Source organism: Psammomys obesus, unplaced genomic scaffold (assembly GCF_907164565.1).
Source record: "Psammomys obesus unplaced genomic scaffold, mPsaObe1.curated_primary_1811, whole genome shotgun sequence".
Taxonomy (NCBI): domain Eukaryota; kingdom Metazoa; phylum Chordata; class Mammalia; order Rodentia; family Muridae; genus Psammomys; species Psammomys obesus.
The window spans coordinates 3,852,395-3,870,221 of record NW_026596244.1 but is presented as its reverse complement, the minus strand read 5'-3'; the positions used below and the strand labels follow the sequence as shown (position 1 = coordinate 3,870,221).

Here is a 17,827-nt window from a genome sequence, read left to right as displayed (position 1 = left end):
TGTGTGTGTGTGTGTGTGTGTCCTGTGTGTGCATAGGTGCTTGTACATGACTCTGTGTGTGTGTGTGTGTGTGTGTGTGTGTGTGTAGACCCACTTGAGTGCAGGTGCCTTTGCAGGAGGACAGAGGTGTTGGAAATGTTGCTGGAGTAGGAACAAATTGCGGTGAGCCCCTGACATGGGTGTTGAGAATGGTACTCTAGTCCTCTGGAAGAGTAGTACGTGCTCTTGACTGCTGAACATCTCTTCAGTCCTCTACACACACCCTTTCTTGAGATAATCTTGGACTGCCATGGGATGTGCTATTAAGATGTTTGAAGAGTGAGCCCAAAGGATCCATCTGTTTTTGTCTCCATAGTTCTGAGCTCATAACTGTGTGTTGCCACACTCAGAATTTTCTTTTCTTCTTTTTTTATTTCTTTTTTTATTATCATTTATTATAATTTATTCAATTTGTATCCTGGCCCCCTCCCTCATTTCCTCCTAATTCCACCCTCCCTTCCTCATCTCCTCCCATGCCCCTCCCCAAGTCCACTGATAGGGGAGGTCCTCCTTCCCTTCTGTTTCACCCTATCAGGTATCATCAGGACTGGTTGTATTGTCTTCCTCTGTGGCCTGGCAAGACCACATCCCCCAGGGGGAGGTGTCAAAGAGCCTGCCACTGAGTTCATGCCAGACACAGCCCCTGCTCCCCTTAGGAGGGACCCTCACTTGGAGGCTAAGCTACATCTGAGCAGGGGTTATAGGTCCTCTCAAAATGACCTCCTTTACAATAGCCACAAATAACATAAAGTACCTTGGTGTGACTCTAACCAAGCATGTGAAAGACCTGTATGAAAAAAAATTTCAAGTCTCTGAAGAAAGAAATTGAAGATTTTATTTTTTCTTTCTTTCTTTTTCTTTCTTTCTTTCTTTCTTTCTTTCTTTCTTTCTTTCTTTCTTTCTTTCTTTCTTTCTTTCTCTTCTTCTTCTTCTTCTTCTTCTTCTTCTTCTTCTTCTTCTTCTTCTTCTTCTTCTTCTTCTTCTTCTTCTTCTTCTTCTTCTTCTTTTAATGTTTGAATTTGGGATCAAACTCAAGACCTCATAATTTAGTGGCAAGGATGTTGCAGACTGAGCCTTTTCGCCAGCCCTTAGATACATGCACACATTATTGGCCTTCGGATTCTTGACATCAGGAGAAGAAAACCAGTGCTGAATTGTAAAAACGTTTTCTAGAGGGCCGGTAAAATCAAACAGATTCACCCCATCATTGGTTCTCCATGTTTCCATTTTAGGAAATTAAATGTTTTTCTCATTGCTGATTAGGAGCCATGCATATGTATTCTTTTCAATCTGTGTTAAATGAGGTCATTAACCTAATAATATAATTAAAATTTTAAGACTAATAATTTTAAAATCTCCTTCAATCTTGTGATATTTTTTTTTTGGTGATCTCCATCTTTTTATTGTACAGAGAATACTTGATTCATATTAATACAAGATATGTACTGTAATTTTTCAAGTGATACAAACCAAAAAAATTCCACTCAATCTAGCTTATACATAAATATCATTTGCTAGAAATGAAAGTAGATGTTTTCTATAATTTTAGTAAAAATTGAAAAGCTAAGATAAAAGCCAGAAAGACGTGGAATTGAACAGTGGGGATGAGGTCAAGGGATCTGATTTCTGCAGGTGAAAGGACTTTCGTATTCCCTCAGCATCATCAGCATAGCTCTTGGACTCTGGCCAGCGGCCCAAATAAAATGATGAACATCATGGCTTCATAATTTCGTTATAGAGATTGACTTACTACATACTAGACAGCAGATGCTCAATCTCAGAATAATGTACCTAACTCCTGCACTTAGTGCTCAGTAGTGAGTCACACAGGAAATCTGCAAAACGTGTCCTATTTGTGCTGATGCAACCTATCAGTTTGATTCTGTGTTCATGACAAAGGAAAAATTATCGCTCCTTCTGTTATTTGGAACCTTCAATGTGCTAATGAAAGATTACAGCTAATTCATTGTCAGCAATACTTCTGATTCATTGGATAAAGTAAATCAATTATTTTCTATTAAAATCAAGTTATATATCTGAACATAAATCATAGCTTACAGAGAAGACAAAAAAAATCACATTTTAGCTAAGCCAATTTATTAAGTTAAGGAAGTCCAAATCCTTCCATACAATATTCTATCTATACCAATATTCTCTTCAAATATTGACTAGTTCTAAAAAAAATGTGGCAATAAACTAATCTATGCATTATTTGATAAAGCTTAAAGTGTGTACTAGTGAAGAGGTTTATTTCTTTTATACCAACTAGGATGACTTATTAAAACACCCATATTTTCTTCTTTTTTTAGTATGTAGACATTAAAATGATTTTTCTTTTCTTTTTTTTTGTATTTTATTTTTTCTTATCAGTTACATTTTATTAACTCTGTAGCCCAGCCGTGTCCCGATCCCTCATTCCCTCCCAGTCCCTCCCTCCCTCCCTCCTCTCCACCGTGCCCCTTGCCAAGTCCACTGATAAGGGGGACCTCCTCCCCATTCATCTGATCCTGTTTTATCAGGTATCTTCAGGACTGGCTGCAAAGCTCTCCTCTGTGGCCTAACAGGACTGCTCCTCCCTTGGGGGGTGGGGAGGCCAAAGAACCAGCCATTGAGTTCCTGTTAGAAATAGTCCTTGTTCCCCTCACTATGGGAAACCAATTGGTTACTGAGCTACCACAGGCTACATCTGAGCAGAGGTTCTGGGTTACATTCATACATGGTCCTTGGTTGCATGTCAGTCTCAGAAAAGACCCTGTGCCCAGATATCTTTGGTCCTTGTGGAGCTCCTATCCTTTCCTCATCAGTCTAACTCCCCTTCTTACTTATGATTCCCTGTACTCTGCCAGAGGTTTGGTCATGAGTCTTTGCTTTGAAAACACTGCTAGTTAGAGTCTTTCCAATGCGCTCAGTAAACTCCTGTCAATGTTCAGTGCGTATCCCATCTGTCTTTCAAAACGAGGATTGATAATCTTACCCCATGTCCGCTCTCTTGATTATCTTTTTTAGGTGTATAGATTTCATTATGTTTATTATATCTTATAGGTCTATATAAGTGAGTATATACCGTGTTTGTCTTTCTCCTTCTGGGATATTTCACTCAAGATGATCTTTTCTAGATCCCACCATTTGCCTGCAAATTTCATGATTTCCTCCTTTTTGATTGCTGAGTAGTATTTCATTATGTAAAAATACCACAATTTCTGTACCCATTCCTCCGTTGATGGACATCTGGGTTGTTTACAGGTTCTGGCTATTACAAATAAAACTGCTATAAACATGGTTGAGCAAATATCCCTTTTGTGTACTTGAGCAAACTTTGGGTATATGCCTAGCAGTGGTATAGCTGGGTCTTGAGGAAGCACTCTTCCTAATTGTCTTAGAAAGCGCCAGATAGATTTCCAGAGTGGTTGTACCAGTTTACATTCCCACCAGCAGTGGAGGAGGGTTCCCCTTTCTCCACAACCTCTCCAGCATGTGTTGTCCCTTGAGTTTTTCATCTTGGCCATTCTGATGGGTGTAAGGTGATATCTCAGGGTCGTTTTGATTTGCATTTCCCTGATGGCTAATGAGGATGAGCATTTCTTTAAGTGTTTCTCTGCCATTCGATATTCCTCTGTCGAGAATTCACTGTTTAGCTCTGTTCCCCATTTTTTAATTGGATTACTTGGTTTGCTGCTTTTCAGCTTCTTTAGTTCTTTGTATATACTCGATATTAGTCCTCTGTCAGATAAAGGGTTGGTGAAGATTCTTTCCCAATCTGTAGGCAGGCGTTTTGTTTTGATGATAGTGTCCTTTGCTTTACAGAAGCTTTTCAGTTTCATGAGGTCCCATTTATTGATTGTTGCTCTTAGAGCCTGTGCTGTTGGTGTTCTGTTCAGGAAGTTGTCTCCTGTGCCAATGAGTTCTAGGCTGTTCCCCACTTTTTCTTCTAACAGATTTAGAGTATCTGGTTTTATGTTGAGGTCTTTGATCCACTTGGACTTTAGTTTTGTGCAGGGTGATAAATAGAGATCTATTTTCATTTTTTCTGCATGTGGACATCCAGTTGGACCAGCACCATTTGTTGAAGATGCTGTCTTTTTTCCATTGAATGGTTTTGGCTTCTTTGTCAAATATCGAGTATTCATAGGTGTGTGGGTTTATTTCTGGGTATTCTATGCGGTTCCATTGATCCTCCTTTCTATTTTTATGCCAATACCATGCAGTTTTTATTACTATTGCTTTGTAGTACAACTTGAGATCGGGGATGGAGATACCTCCAGATGATCTGTTGTTGTACAGGATTGTTTTGGAGATTCTGGGTTTTTTGTTTCTCCATATGAAGCTGAGAATCTTTTTTTCAAGGTCTGTAAAGAATTGAGTTGGTATTTTGATGGGAATTGCATTGAATCTGTAGATTGCTTTTGGCAGGATGGCCATTTTCACAATGTTAATCCTACCAATCCATGAGCATGGGAGATCTTTCCATCTTCTGAGATCTTCTTCAATTTCTTTCTTCAGAGACTTGAAGTTTTTCTCAAACACGTCTTTCATTTGCTTGGTTAGAGTCACACCAAGGTACTTTATGTGGTTAGTGGCTATTGTGAAGTGTGTTGTTTCCCTAATTTCTTTCTCGGCCCTTTTGTCTTTGGTATACAGGAGGGCTTCTGATTTTTTTGAGTTGATTTTGTATCCTGCCACTTTGCTGAAGGTGTTTATCAACTGGAGGAGTTCTCTGGTTGAATTTTTGGGGTCGCTCATATATACTATCATATCATCTGCGAATAGTGACACTTTGACCTCTTCCTTTCCGATTTGTATCCCCTTGATCTCCTTTAGTTGTCTTATTGCTCTGGCTCAATCTTGTGATATTTGGTGATAGTTTTACATTGGTTTAGAAGCCCAGTAGTTTATCAAAGTTCAGTTCTTTGAAACAGGTCTTAGGTCTACATATGACATGATTCTATTTGCTGTGATAAATGAGGAACAGCTATTTTTCTCTCCTTTTTCCCTCCACCATTCCTTTGAAAGTGTCCATAAATTATAAATGCCTAAAAAATTACTTCAGAATTCTGTTCCTTTGCCTTTGTCATTAATTATTTTGGATAAGCTTTTGTGCTTGGGAAGTCCTCTCCATAGCCACCCAGCAGCTGAAATATGCCATTTTGAGGAATGAATAACAGCATCTAGAATCCTTGCATGACTAAGCAAAACAGTTTAACTTTCTCCATCTCCTCCTATAAAAAAAGCCCAGGGTTGTCAGAAATCATGGTGGTCATCTAATATAATTATATGAATTTTAAAAAATTCTTTATTAATTACACTTTGTTCACTTTGTACCCCCCTGTGGTTCCTTCCCCACTCCCATCCCAATCCTTCCCTTCCTCCACCCTCTGCATGCATGCCCCTCTCTAAGTCCACTGATAGGGGAGGACTTCTTTTCCTTCCTTCTGATCCTAGTCAATTAGGTCTCATCAGGAGTAGCTGTATTGTCTTCTTCTGTGGCCTGGTAATGCTGCTTCCCCCTCAGGGGGAGGTAATTAAAGTGCAGGCCAATCAGTTCATGTCAGAGACAGTCCCTGTTCCTATTACAATGGAACCCACTTGGATACTGAACTGCCATGGGCTACATCTGTGCAGGGGTCTTAGGTTATCTTCATGCATGGTACTTGGTTGGAGTATCAGTCTCAGGAAAGACCCCTGTGCTCAGAGTTTTTGGTTCTGTTGCCCTCCTTGTGGAGTTCCTGTCCTCTCCAGATCTTACTATTTCCCACTTCTTTCCTAAGATTCCCTACACTCTGCCCAAAAGTTGCCCAAAAGTCTCAGCAACTGCATTGATAGTCTGCAGGGCAGAGCCTTTCAGAGGTCCTCTGTGCCAGGCTCCTGACTTGTTCCCTCTTTTCGCCTTCTTCTGGTGTTCATCCTCTTTGCGTTTCTGGATAGGGACTGAGCATTTTAGCCAGGTCTTCCCTCTTGATTAGTTTCTTTAGGTGTACAGATTTTATTAGGTTTATCCTATATTATATGTGTATATGAGTGAGTATATACCGTGTGCATCTTCCTGCTTCTGGGATAGCTCACTCAGGATGATCTTTTCCAGATCCCACTATTTACCTGCAACAATCAATAAATGGGACCTCATGAAATGTATTTTTAAACTTACAATCTTGCATATCCTTGTCTCTGTTCCTGTGGGTAGAGGACCTAAAGTTTCAAAGATAACACAATAATCTGTCATGGCTTCCTGTATATATATATATATACAGACTGTGCCTGTTCAAGAACCTGAGACCATGGAGATGTTAGGGACCAAAGCGTAGCTTTTCCCCAGCTGGATGAAAAACATGTGGAGGCAGCTCTTCAGTGCCAGCTTACTCACATGAAGACTATGACCTCTAATTTTATAATTAAAGGATGTGTACTCTCATACTTTATCTCCCTTAGATACTTACAAAGAAGTTTTCATTGATACTTGTTTTATGGTGTGTGTGTGTGTGTGTGTGTGTATTCCTCTGTCTGTGTGCCTGGCTGTGCATGTACTTGTGGAGGTCAGAGGTCTATGTCAGGTGACTTGGTCTGTTGTTCTCCACTTTATTTATTTATTTTTTAATTTTTATTTAACTTTTATTAATTACACTTTATTCATTTTGTATCCCCCCCATAAGCCCCTCCCTCCTCCCCTCCCGGTCCCTCCTCCCCTCCCTTTCTGCATGCATGCCCCTCCCCAAGTCCACTGATAGGGGACGTCCTCCTCTCCTTCTTTCTGATATTAGTCTATCAGTTCTCATCAGAAGTGGCTGCATTGTCAGGGTTCTAGGTTATCTCCATGGATAGTCCTTGGTTGGAGTATGAGTCTCTGGGAAGGTCCCTGTGTTCAAATTATCTTGTTCTGTTGCTCTCCTTGTGGAGCTCCTGTCCTCTCCAGCTCTTACTATTTCCCACTTCTTACATAAAATTCCATTCACTCTGCCCGAAAGTTGGCCATCAGACTCAGCATCTGCTTTGACAGTCTGCATGGCAGAGGCTTTCAGAGGCCCTCTGTGGCAGGTTCCGAGGTTGTTTCCTGTTTTCTTCTTCTGGCTTTCAGAGGCCCTCTGTAGCAGGTTCCTAGGTTGTTTCCTGTTTTCTTTTTCTTCTGATGTCCATCCTCTTTGCCTTTCAGGATTTAAGACAGGTTCTTTCACTTAACCTAGGCTTACAATTTGGCTACCCTGGATGGACAGCAAACCTCTGCCACCTTTCTGCCTCCCTATGCTGGGATTACAGGCATGAAATGCTCTCCCTGGCTTTTATGAGGTGATTGAACTCAAATCCTTTCGCTTGCCCAGCAGGCACTTTACTGAGCCATCTCCCCAGCCCACTCCATAATTCTACTTGATGAGTATGTTTTAATGGTGAACTATGTTTATTTTATGTAATGGAGATTAATCAAATACTCTCAACTTTCAAGTTACATAAGTGACATTTCAGTTTTTTGCTGAAAATGTAATGAAGCCTAGAAATAACCTGTGATCTGAAATGGTTTCTGGCTTGATAACCAAGTTCCAGGATTAAGTCAGAAGTACATAAAATGTTTGTAACATTGGAAAATGACTAAGAAATTATGGAAGGAATCATCAGAGTAGGCAAGTCCTAGAGTCATACAGAGCACTGTGGTAAGATCCATTCACCAATAATCAGCTGGTAGTAATTCTTTTAATTGATTCTACCTGGTAGCTCTAGTTGCAATGGTTAAAGGCTTTTATTGTTCCCACAGATAGCCAAAACAAACAGGCACTTCTGATTTTTATGTAAGTCTAGTGATGATTACAGGGCTTACCTTGTAAACCTTAAAACCGGGACAGCTGTAGTTATTGGTAAAGAACCATGCATTCTTGAAGCTGAAATAAAAGTAACCTTGAAAAAGTGTTCATTGTTGTCATACCTCCACCAATATTCATTAGCATTTTCCTTTCAAAGAAAGGGGTCTTAAATGAAAACTTCCTGCTTTTAAATTCCTTCAGCCTGCATAAATTCATAATTTTGTTTTAGAAAAAATTAAATTTACATGGCCATTCTATGTCTAGTATAAACATTGATTTTTTCTGCAAAATTCACATTCTATAGGAGGTAAATGTTAAAAATCTTTATAGTGATGTCACATTGTTAGTTACGTCTCAGCATGGAATATTGGTGATAAAAATCAGGACATGTGGCAAAGTTATTGTTTTTATGTTGTTCAGTATGTGAGTATATAATTATTTTGTAGGAGAGGAATTTTCTGTGCTGAAGTCACTTTTTTCAGCCATTGCGAAGAAGAAACAAGAATTTACATTTAATCTTGCCAGTGCCCTCTACCTCCAAGAAGGATTCACTGTGAAGGAAACATATCTCCATGGCAACAAGCAGTTTTTTCAGAGTGCTACAAAACTGGTGGATTTTCTGGATGCAAAATCTTGCGCACAGACAATAAGCACCTGGGTAGAAAGCAAAACAGATGGTAAAGTTTCCCATTTTCATAAAACTGTTACTTCCTTTTGGATTCATAGCTTTTAATACCCTAAAGAGTGGCTGAATATTTTCCCATTCTACTGTGGATCAAAGGGGTCACATCTTCATTTCAAATCACTGTTATTTAAATTAACGCTAGATTATAAAATCTACAGAAACTCTGAACTGTGTATTGAAAAGTGTATTGACTTATGCACTAATTTCCAGACACCCTCCTCTTCTTGATGGGAATATCTCAGCAATAATTTTTGCTCAAGTATTGATTTTTTTTCAGGCATGAAAACAGAAAGCCTACCTTGGGCCAGGAATATATTAGATATGTCAATTCCAAATGCTACTTTCCCAAGAGTACTGTAAATATTTTAGTAGATTATGTTAATGTTTAAAAATAAGGCTAACAATCTTATCACAAATATGGCAATCTAATCTTTAGACCTTATGTAGCAAAAATTACAAAGTTGTTAAATAGAGGTTAGATTTGAGTTCAATGTTTAGAGCATTGTAAGTTTAGGTTCTCTTTAAAATTAGGGCACTATTAAAATATTACAGTTGTTAAAAACATTAACAATGTGTGTAAAATAATAACATGATAGACCCTTAGTAGTATTCTTTCTTTGATTATGATTACTCTGAAGAAATTTGTGATTGTGTAAATTGTTACTTCTGTCTTCATGGGCAAGCACAAAAACAAAGGTATCCATTGACAGTGTGACACAGCGGTGAGAAACAGAATTTATAGGGATGTGAAATAAGGAAATAACGTATTTATGGACATGAAATTGCTTACTGCACAGAGAAATAAGAGAGGAAGAGATGGTTGTTTTGAAGACCAAAATCAGACTAACAACTGGTCACTGGCTGCAGCTATGAGTATAATAAATTTGGGTTTACCTCTGAACTACAGAATCTGGTTGTCCTGGTGGGCAACCTAGCCCTTTGGTCTGAATAATACTGATGAATATACAGGGAGACATATTTCAGTTCTCTTCTTGTCTGAACAACAATTTATGGACATGATCTCACCAGAGTTCATTACGTAGCTCTGTGCATTTTTTTTTCCTAGAACACTCTCATTTTCTATTTCTTGGTGTTTCTGTTTGTGCCTATTTCTTAGAGAAGTATTTAGCAGTATTCCCTTCAGCTCTTACAGTTGCCAAAGCTAAATGATACAATACCTTGTCCAAACCAGTTCTGTGCAAGACATATTTTCTTTAGCTTATTTTACCAATTACATTACATCATTACTTAATTTTCTCCCGACACTATTCTTTAACATCTTTATAGGAAAAATTAAAGATATGTTTTCAGAGGAAGAATTTGGCCCCCCTGACTCGTCTGGTCCTGGTAAATGCCATTTATTTCAAGGGTGACTGGAAACAGAAATTCAGAAAAGAAGACACAGAGATGACAGATTTTAGTAAGAAAGACCGCTCAACAGTCAAGGTTCCAATGATGAAGGCTCGGTTGAGAGCAAAATACGGTAATATAAGAAACAATATTTTAAATAAGGGCTTGATAACTGACAAATATATTTAATGAACTTTCTTTGTTCCAGGTTATTTTTCTGAGTCACTTATGACCTGCCAGGTTTTGGAACTGCCTTACAAGGCTGATGAATTTAGTTTAGTCATCATTCTTCCCACAAAAGATATGAGCATTGAAGAAGTGGAAAAACAAGTTACTGTTAATCGCATCCGGAGATGGTTCTCTGAGCTACGTGAACAAGAAGTGGAAGTCAGCCTGCCTCGGTGGGTCATGTTCTCTACTACTGATCTTTGAGTTATAAATGGAATCCTTTGGTCAGGTTTGGGTAAATAACACTTCTCTGAAATTGCAAGGGATCCCGATAGGCAGCAAGGGTTATGCACACTAATATGTTTCTGAGAGAAAAAAAAGAATATTCAGATCCGGTGGTGTACCAAAGTAGCAGAGTTTATGTTTTAGTGTGTGTTAACATTTCTTTATATATTTTCATATACTAGTTTATTAATTGAGAATTTCGTACTCATACATCAAATTTTGACTGTAGTCGTTGCTCTGCTCACTATTTCCCCTCACTCCTCCCGGATCTTATCCCTACTCTCTAACTTCCTTGAGTTTGTTCTCCCCTCACAATTTCTTCTCATTTCTCTAGATCTGATCCTTACTCCTATAAACTAAAATCATGAAATCAAAGTTCTGAAGTACATTTTCTCCAAACTAACCATTTTCTTACTAAAATAAGTATGTTTACTTATGAACAGTGGAAAGAAAATTATATAGGCTCAGTAAATAGTTGTGTTGACTGATGACTTTGTTCCAACCATCTGTGCCCCATCTCTGAAGAGTAACTATGTGTATCCCATATTTGTTCTGGAGTCACTAGGTAGACCAGGCTAGCATTAAACTCACCATCTCCGTGCCTCTGCTGTGTGGACACTGGAAATAATGTTCAGTGAGAAGTTTAAAATTTATTACTCAGTGCTGTATTTATTTTATACCTGTGAGTACATAATGAGTTGTAAACTGGTAAGTGAAGTGATTGGAACAATTTAATCAATGTCATCAGATTTCCAGGGCTACCATGAAAAAGAAACAGAGAGCAAACCAGTTGATTTAAACAACAGGCATTCATTCTCATAATTTTGGTATAAAACTATAAAGTCAAGTTGTTTTTAAAGCCACATGGACCTGAAGGCTGTGCCTGGACTCTGCCCTTGCCTCTCTTTAGCTTCTGATAGAGTCCAGCAATCCTTGGAGTTAGCAGCGTAAGTGTGACCCTACACAACATCAGCTCTGAGCAACACAGACAACCATCATGTATTGTCCATATACAAGAGACAATAGGAAGGAACATGGGTCAGATTGGATTATAGCCCCTATTTGTAGAATGTCCCCTTTTCTTCTTAGACATAGAATGAACCGAGAGTCAAAGCCTGTAAGAGTGACAGTAGGCTAAATGTTCTAGGGTGAGAGCTTTATTAGGTTGGACAGTCTAACATATGCCTGCAGTGTGTCAGATTCCTGTATAGAAGAAGCATCGTTAGAATGTGTTTATGTGTACAGATAAAAAGTGAGCACTTAATGCGTGTAGATAAGGCAACTTGTTAGCAAATTTCACCTACACAGAATCTTACTTTTGTATTAAACTACATATATGTGCATATATATCATGTCTGTGTGTTGTGTCTCATGTGTGTGGGTCTACGTTTGTGCACATTTGTGTGTAGAGCTTAGAAGACAAGCTCAGGTGTCATTTCTCTCTTTGCACCTTGTTTGAGAACCTTGACATTTGCAAATGTGTATGTGTATGAAGCCTGTTATTGTGTCTCTGCCTCTTATTTTGCAATAGGAATGCTGGGATTATAAACACATCCTAATGCACTTTACATGGGTCCTGTGATCCAAACTTGAGTCCATATGTTTGTGAAGCAAGCACTTGAAAAACTGTCTCCTAGTCTCTGCTTTTAAATTTCAATGCTAATGCTGTGTTTCTATAGATTTGGTTTGGTTACTTTTAGCTAAAGTCTATTATGTACACAATGGGACTTGAGTTAATAGGATAGGGACTCAGAGGGAGATGTCAAGAGGTTCTAATTTTTCCCCACTTACTGAGAACACTCAGTGTATAGGAGAGGGAATTAATGAGGCAGATTCACAGAAGTTACTGGAAACCATGACTGGGTCCATCTTAGCACAGAAATTCAGATTTTCTTACATTGTCTGCAGGTTTTACGTATGTGAGACCCGTTTCAACTCAATACTTACACATGGAAGCAAATTCCACTTGAAAAGCGAATAGCATGCTAAATAGTTTATTTCATGATTATTTAGTTTAATATTTATCTAACCACCACTTTTGTTGCTTACTCTTTTACCTTTGCCTATTTTTTTGATGAATTTCGGTTAGGGTCAAGGGAAATGAAACATGACTGTAATGAGTAATGATTCACACTGCGTATATTGATGAAGATCATGGTTTCGAATAATAGTTTGATTAGAAGACAGAAAGAGTCAGCACACGAGCTTTGACCTAAATGGACCTGAGTTTAAATCATAGCTCTCATACTTGGCTTGACCTTGAGCTTGGAAATCAACTTTCTTACAATTGCTTTCTTCCATGTCAATGATAACGATAAGGCCAACTTCCTAGGAATTTTGTAAACATTAAAAACTGTGATCTATATTAAGTGCCTAACCACAAAAGTGCTACTTCATCCCCTCTATTCATGGCTGGAATAATTATGGATAATTAGGTATTGGCCTTAGATTATGCTTTTATCAAATGACTGAATGTGTTTCTATTGCTGTAGGCTTCACTGGACTACTCTCTGAACAGGACTATTATTTAAATGACTTTCTAGTGATAATTACACATTATTAGACATTGTAATAAGTCTTCAGTATTCTTGTCATTATCCTGAAATTGCTGGGCTATTATTCTAAAAATAGTAGGTATATTAGAACATATAGTTTCCACCTTTATTGCTATTCAGGACAAAGAATATAATAAAGACAGGGAATACTTTTAAAACAATCATATTTAATTTTTTCCAGTAAGAAATTATTAAGAAGTTGAAAATAGTAGCATAAAATAAGCTACTTTCATTCAAAATAGATTTTTAGTCTTCATGTGCCCCACTATTCCAGTTACTTAGGTTTTGGAATGTTTAGCATATTTCAAAATACATATTATTGTGTCAGAAAATAATTTTAGTATGCTCCCATAGGATATGTGTTACTTTGAAAAATTACAGCAAAGAAATTTAATCAATGCCTGTCAATTAAAACTGTGATTGTATTAGACCTATTTTTCATCAAATTTGTAGCTGGCTTTAGCTTAGGTGTTAGATCCAGGATCCTCCAACAGCCGTTTGCATTTGTTGAACAAGTTCCTGTCAGTACAGGGACTTGAGGTGGGAGCTCTTGAGGTGGGAGTTTCTGGGGAATGTCACCGATGCAGGAAAATCCATTTCTGCACTTACGGATAACACATGCCTTTGCCTTTAAAAAATGTTTATGATAGCTTAATAAAAACATTCTCTAAGCATCTATGCAATAACAGTGTACTAGTCCCCCCCCCCCATTTAAATGACACCATGAGATTCAGTAGCTGCAATTTTCTTGGAACCATGAAAAATCTATACCCAAGCGAATCTCTGAGATTCTCTAGTTAGTTCCTTCTTCATAAATGAGGAACTTAGGTAAGTTGTATGTTGTAGTCTTATCATATGGGCTAGTATTAAAAACACTGTTCAGGTCTCTGACCCCTGACCTGATAACTCTTATCCATTTTGCCCTGTTCCCTTTCAATGTTTTACCCACATGAAGTATTCATTAAGATATTAGGGATGTCCATAAGATAAAGAGCCACAGCAAATGTGAGAACGCATAGGAAGGATGCTGAGTAGTAAATGCCTCAGTGAGTATCACCGCCAACAAGCTTTCTCCAGGACTGTTGACTGCTATTTTCTTTTCTTAGTGTTGTGAGCATCTGCTATTGCACATCTTTTTTAGAACATCCTGAGTACAGAAAATTTCTAGAAGAAAGCTTCATCCTTCTTGCAAAGTATGGAGTTAAACAAGGAAGTTTAGATAGAACTGTTTTGTTGGGTAACTGTTACTTCAAAGTCATCCTATTCATCATCCCCACCAAAAATATATCTAGGAAGCAAGTTATTAGCTATTTGGAACCAATTAATGGAACTGGATATAAAAGATGTGAGATGTAAGAAAATGAAACCAGGCTGGTGAAAACCAAAGATTCATAATATAAACTTTGCCAAGTCACCTATGTCATAAAATGTTTTTTTCTTAGAAAATGTGCACTGTGTCTTAAGTCATTTTTTTCTTCATCTTTTTGAAACAGATTTAAAATAGAACAAAAATTAGATTTCAAGGAAGCACTATATTCTTTAAACGTAACTGAGATGTTTAGTGGTGGCTGTGACCTTTCTGGAATAACAGGTATGCTGCTGATGAGTTAATTTTTATATTGTCATGTTGATTTGTTTTCGTGGAATTATATTAGCATGCTGATCTTAAAAGAGAGAGCACTCAGACCCAGAAAGCTTTTGTGTAGTGAATAAATGTCACACTAAGGCTGAGCATCTTATTCTTAAGCCCTGTGTCTCCCCAGGTCAGAAGTTTTCCTCAATGAAAATCAGAAAACATTTCTTTCCTTTTTTAAAGATTTATTTATTTATTATGTGTACAGTGGTCTGCCTGCATGTACACCTGCAAGCCAGAAGCGGGCACCAGATCTCATTATAGATGGTTGTGAGCCACTGTGTGGTTGCTGGGAATTGAAATCAAGGCCTCTGGAAGAACAGCCAGTGCTCTTAACCTCTAAGCCATCTCTCCAGCCCCAGAAAACATTTCTTAATGTTAGATAAACATTCTTACCATACTTATAATAAAACAATGTAAATGGAAGAATTATATATACATATATTCTGCCCTGTTTGTATTCCCTTACTCAAAATGGGAATTACAACAGGTCATCTGTCATTTAAGTAGGACAAATACACTCAAATGGACAACTAATTTTCAAATGTAATTTGGTAGTATCAAAGCCCACAAAGATACCTCCAGATGCCTTCAGTTTGACAACAAACGGAGATGGAATGTTCATGCTAACATAAATCTAGGGAACCTCTTCTTACTGGGTCCCTTACCTCCACAGCTACACCAGACATTCTCTTAGCTCTGTCCTTGACAAAAAATGATAACTGAAAACTAAATAACTGAACAAGTAGAACTTAAGAGTGCTATATACACCACCTACACTTTGAAAAATCCAGCCTTCTCTGTCATATAAAGGGCCGTGGTGATAAGCTTACTAGTCTACTTTGTATCACCATATATAAAAAATGCAGTACAAAGCCTTTTTGAACTTTTATGTGACTATGTAGACTTGGAGACGTATTGGTCTGTTTATTCATTCACCAATCATGTAGGTCCATGGGTGGAGACAGCAGGAAGTGTCTAAAGGAAGTGGAAAATGTGCACAGGTGCCATACAAGTTCTTTATCACCTTCATGACACAGCTACTTGTTTCCACACAGGCAATTGGATCTGACTTCTTGCCAGTGTCTACAGTACCAGCAGTAACAGTCAACATTAAACACTTCAGGAGATGCTATTTTAAGGTGCCCTGAACCGTAGCTACCTCCACAACCCATAATAACCAAGAACTTTTCAAGCACTTCTTCCCCTTAAAACTTCTTCCTGGTCTTAGGGATCTCAGTCAATATACATTAGGCATTTAAACATTACTCACTGTTTAAACTCCAGCAATTTAAACTCCAGCATAAGCCTTTTACAAGATGATTTCTGAAAACACTTCCAAACTGCTCCATAAAATAATTTGTACAAAAGAATAATCCCTAGCAGAGAATAAATATCTCACATTTTCTGCTTTTCTCCCCTCCTGGGCTAGCTATTTAAATTACTTTACCATTTTGGTCCTGCCTCACTGATTGAAATAAAGCAGCCAATTCTAACACTACAGCTGGTATATTTGGCATATGCTGTATCTAATACTTTGCAGGGCAGCAAACAAATGCTTATATAATGAAACTGTTGGTATCGGAGGATCACGTCCATGGTGGTTTGGCCCTCTGGGACTGGACCAGACAAAGGGCTGCAGTGACAAGTGGTAGAAGACCTCATTTATCTCACTGGAGACAAGAAGCAGAGAGGGGAGAAAGGAAGGAGCAGGGACAGGATACTCTAAAAACACAGTGGCCAGCTTCTCTCAGCGTCATCTATTTCTTGCCCCTACCTGAGGACCTAGCCTACCATACGTGAGGCTTTTGAAAGGATGTTTATCCAGGCTATAACACCTGCTATGCTTACTTATTTTTATACAATAAAATTTTACCAAAATGCAGTCTAAACTACTCTAATATTAGTGATATGGAGCATCTGCAAGAAATAGATATTTTATACTGGCATAATTCGCTGATTTTGATAGTATTATTATTATTATTATTATAAATTACAGTTTATTCATTTTGTATCCCGGCTGTATTCCTTCCCTCATCTTCTTCCATTTTACCCTCTCTCCTTCTTTTTCCCTTATGCCCCCTCCCCTAGTCCACTGATAGGGTAGGTCTTCTTCCCCTACTATCTGACCCTAGCCTACCAGGTCTCATCAGGACAGACTGGATCCTCATTCTCTGTGGCCAAGTAAGATAACCTTGCCAGAAGGAGGTGATCAAAGAGCAGGCAACAGAGTTCATGCCAGAGACAGCCTCTGCTCCCTTTACTAGGGAATCTACCGGGAGACTAAGCTGACCATGGGCTACATCTGAGCAGGGGGTCTAGGTCCTCTTCATGCATTTTCCTTGGTTGATTCATCAGTCTCTGCAGGTCACTCTGGGCACAGATATTTTGGCTCTGTTGATCTCTTTGTGGAGTTCCTGTCCCTTCCATGGCGTTCTATCTACCTCTTCTTCCATAAGATTCCCTACACTCTGCCCAAAGTTTGGCTATGAGTTTCAGCATCTGATTCAATACATGGCTGGCTGGGTAGAGTCTTTCAGAGGTCCTATGTGCTAGGCTCCTATCCTGTTTCCTGTCTTCTCTCACTTCTGAGGTCTATCCTGTTTGCCCTTTTGAGTGAGGACTAATCCTCTTCCCTAGGGTCCTCCTTGTTTAGCTTCTTTAGGACTATAGATTTAATATGTTTATCCTGTATTTTATGGCTAATACCCACTTATAAGTGTGTATACACTATGTGTGTCTTTCTGAATTTGGGATACCTCACTCAGAATGATCTTTTCCTGAAAATTTCATGATTTCCTTGTTTTTAATTGCTGAGTAGTATTCTATCGTGTAAACTTGGCTGCCTGCTCTCTGATCACTTCCCTCTTGCATGGTGGCCTTACTAGAACACAGGGAAAGAGGATCCAGACAGTCCTGATGAGACCTATAGGCTAGGGAAAGATAGAAGGGGAGGGGTTCTTCCCTATCAGTGGACCATGGGAGAGACATAGTGGGAAGGAGGGTGGGACTGGGAGGACATAAGGGAAGAAGCTACAGCCAGGACACAAAGTGAATAAATAATAATAATAATGATTAGAAAATAATAACGAAAAAAACCATAAAAATAACTGTAAACAACAACAACAAAACAACCCTGAGATTTCACCTTGCACCCATCAGAATGGCTAAGATCAAAAACTCAAGTGACAACACATGCTGGTGAGGAGGTGGAGAAAGGGGAACCCTCCTCCACTGCTGGTGGGAATGTAAATTTGTACAACGACTCTGGAAATCTATCTGGTGCTTTCTCAGACAACTGGATATAATATTTTATACCGGGGGGGGGGGG

General features: G+C 38.6%; 1 protein-coding gene across 1 annotated transcript in view; it reads left to right on the top strand.

Annotated features, from left to right (window-relative positions):
* Serpini2 (serpin family I member 2) overlaps positions 1–17,827 on the top strand; it is a 46,535-nt gene that overhangs the window by 4,608 nt on the left and 24,100 nt on the right. The window contains 5 exon segments of the mRNA XM_055596635.1: positions 8,267–8,497; positions 9,793–9,830; positions 9,832–9,988; positions 10,064–10,256; positions 14,357–14,454. Coding sequence (XP_055452610.1) covers positions 8,267–8,497; positions 9,793–9,830; positions 9,832–9,988; positions 10,064–10,256; positions 14,357–14,454 — 717 coding nt within the window.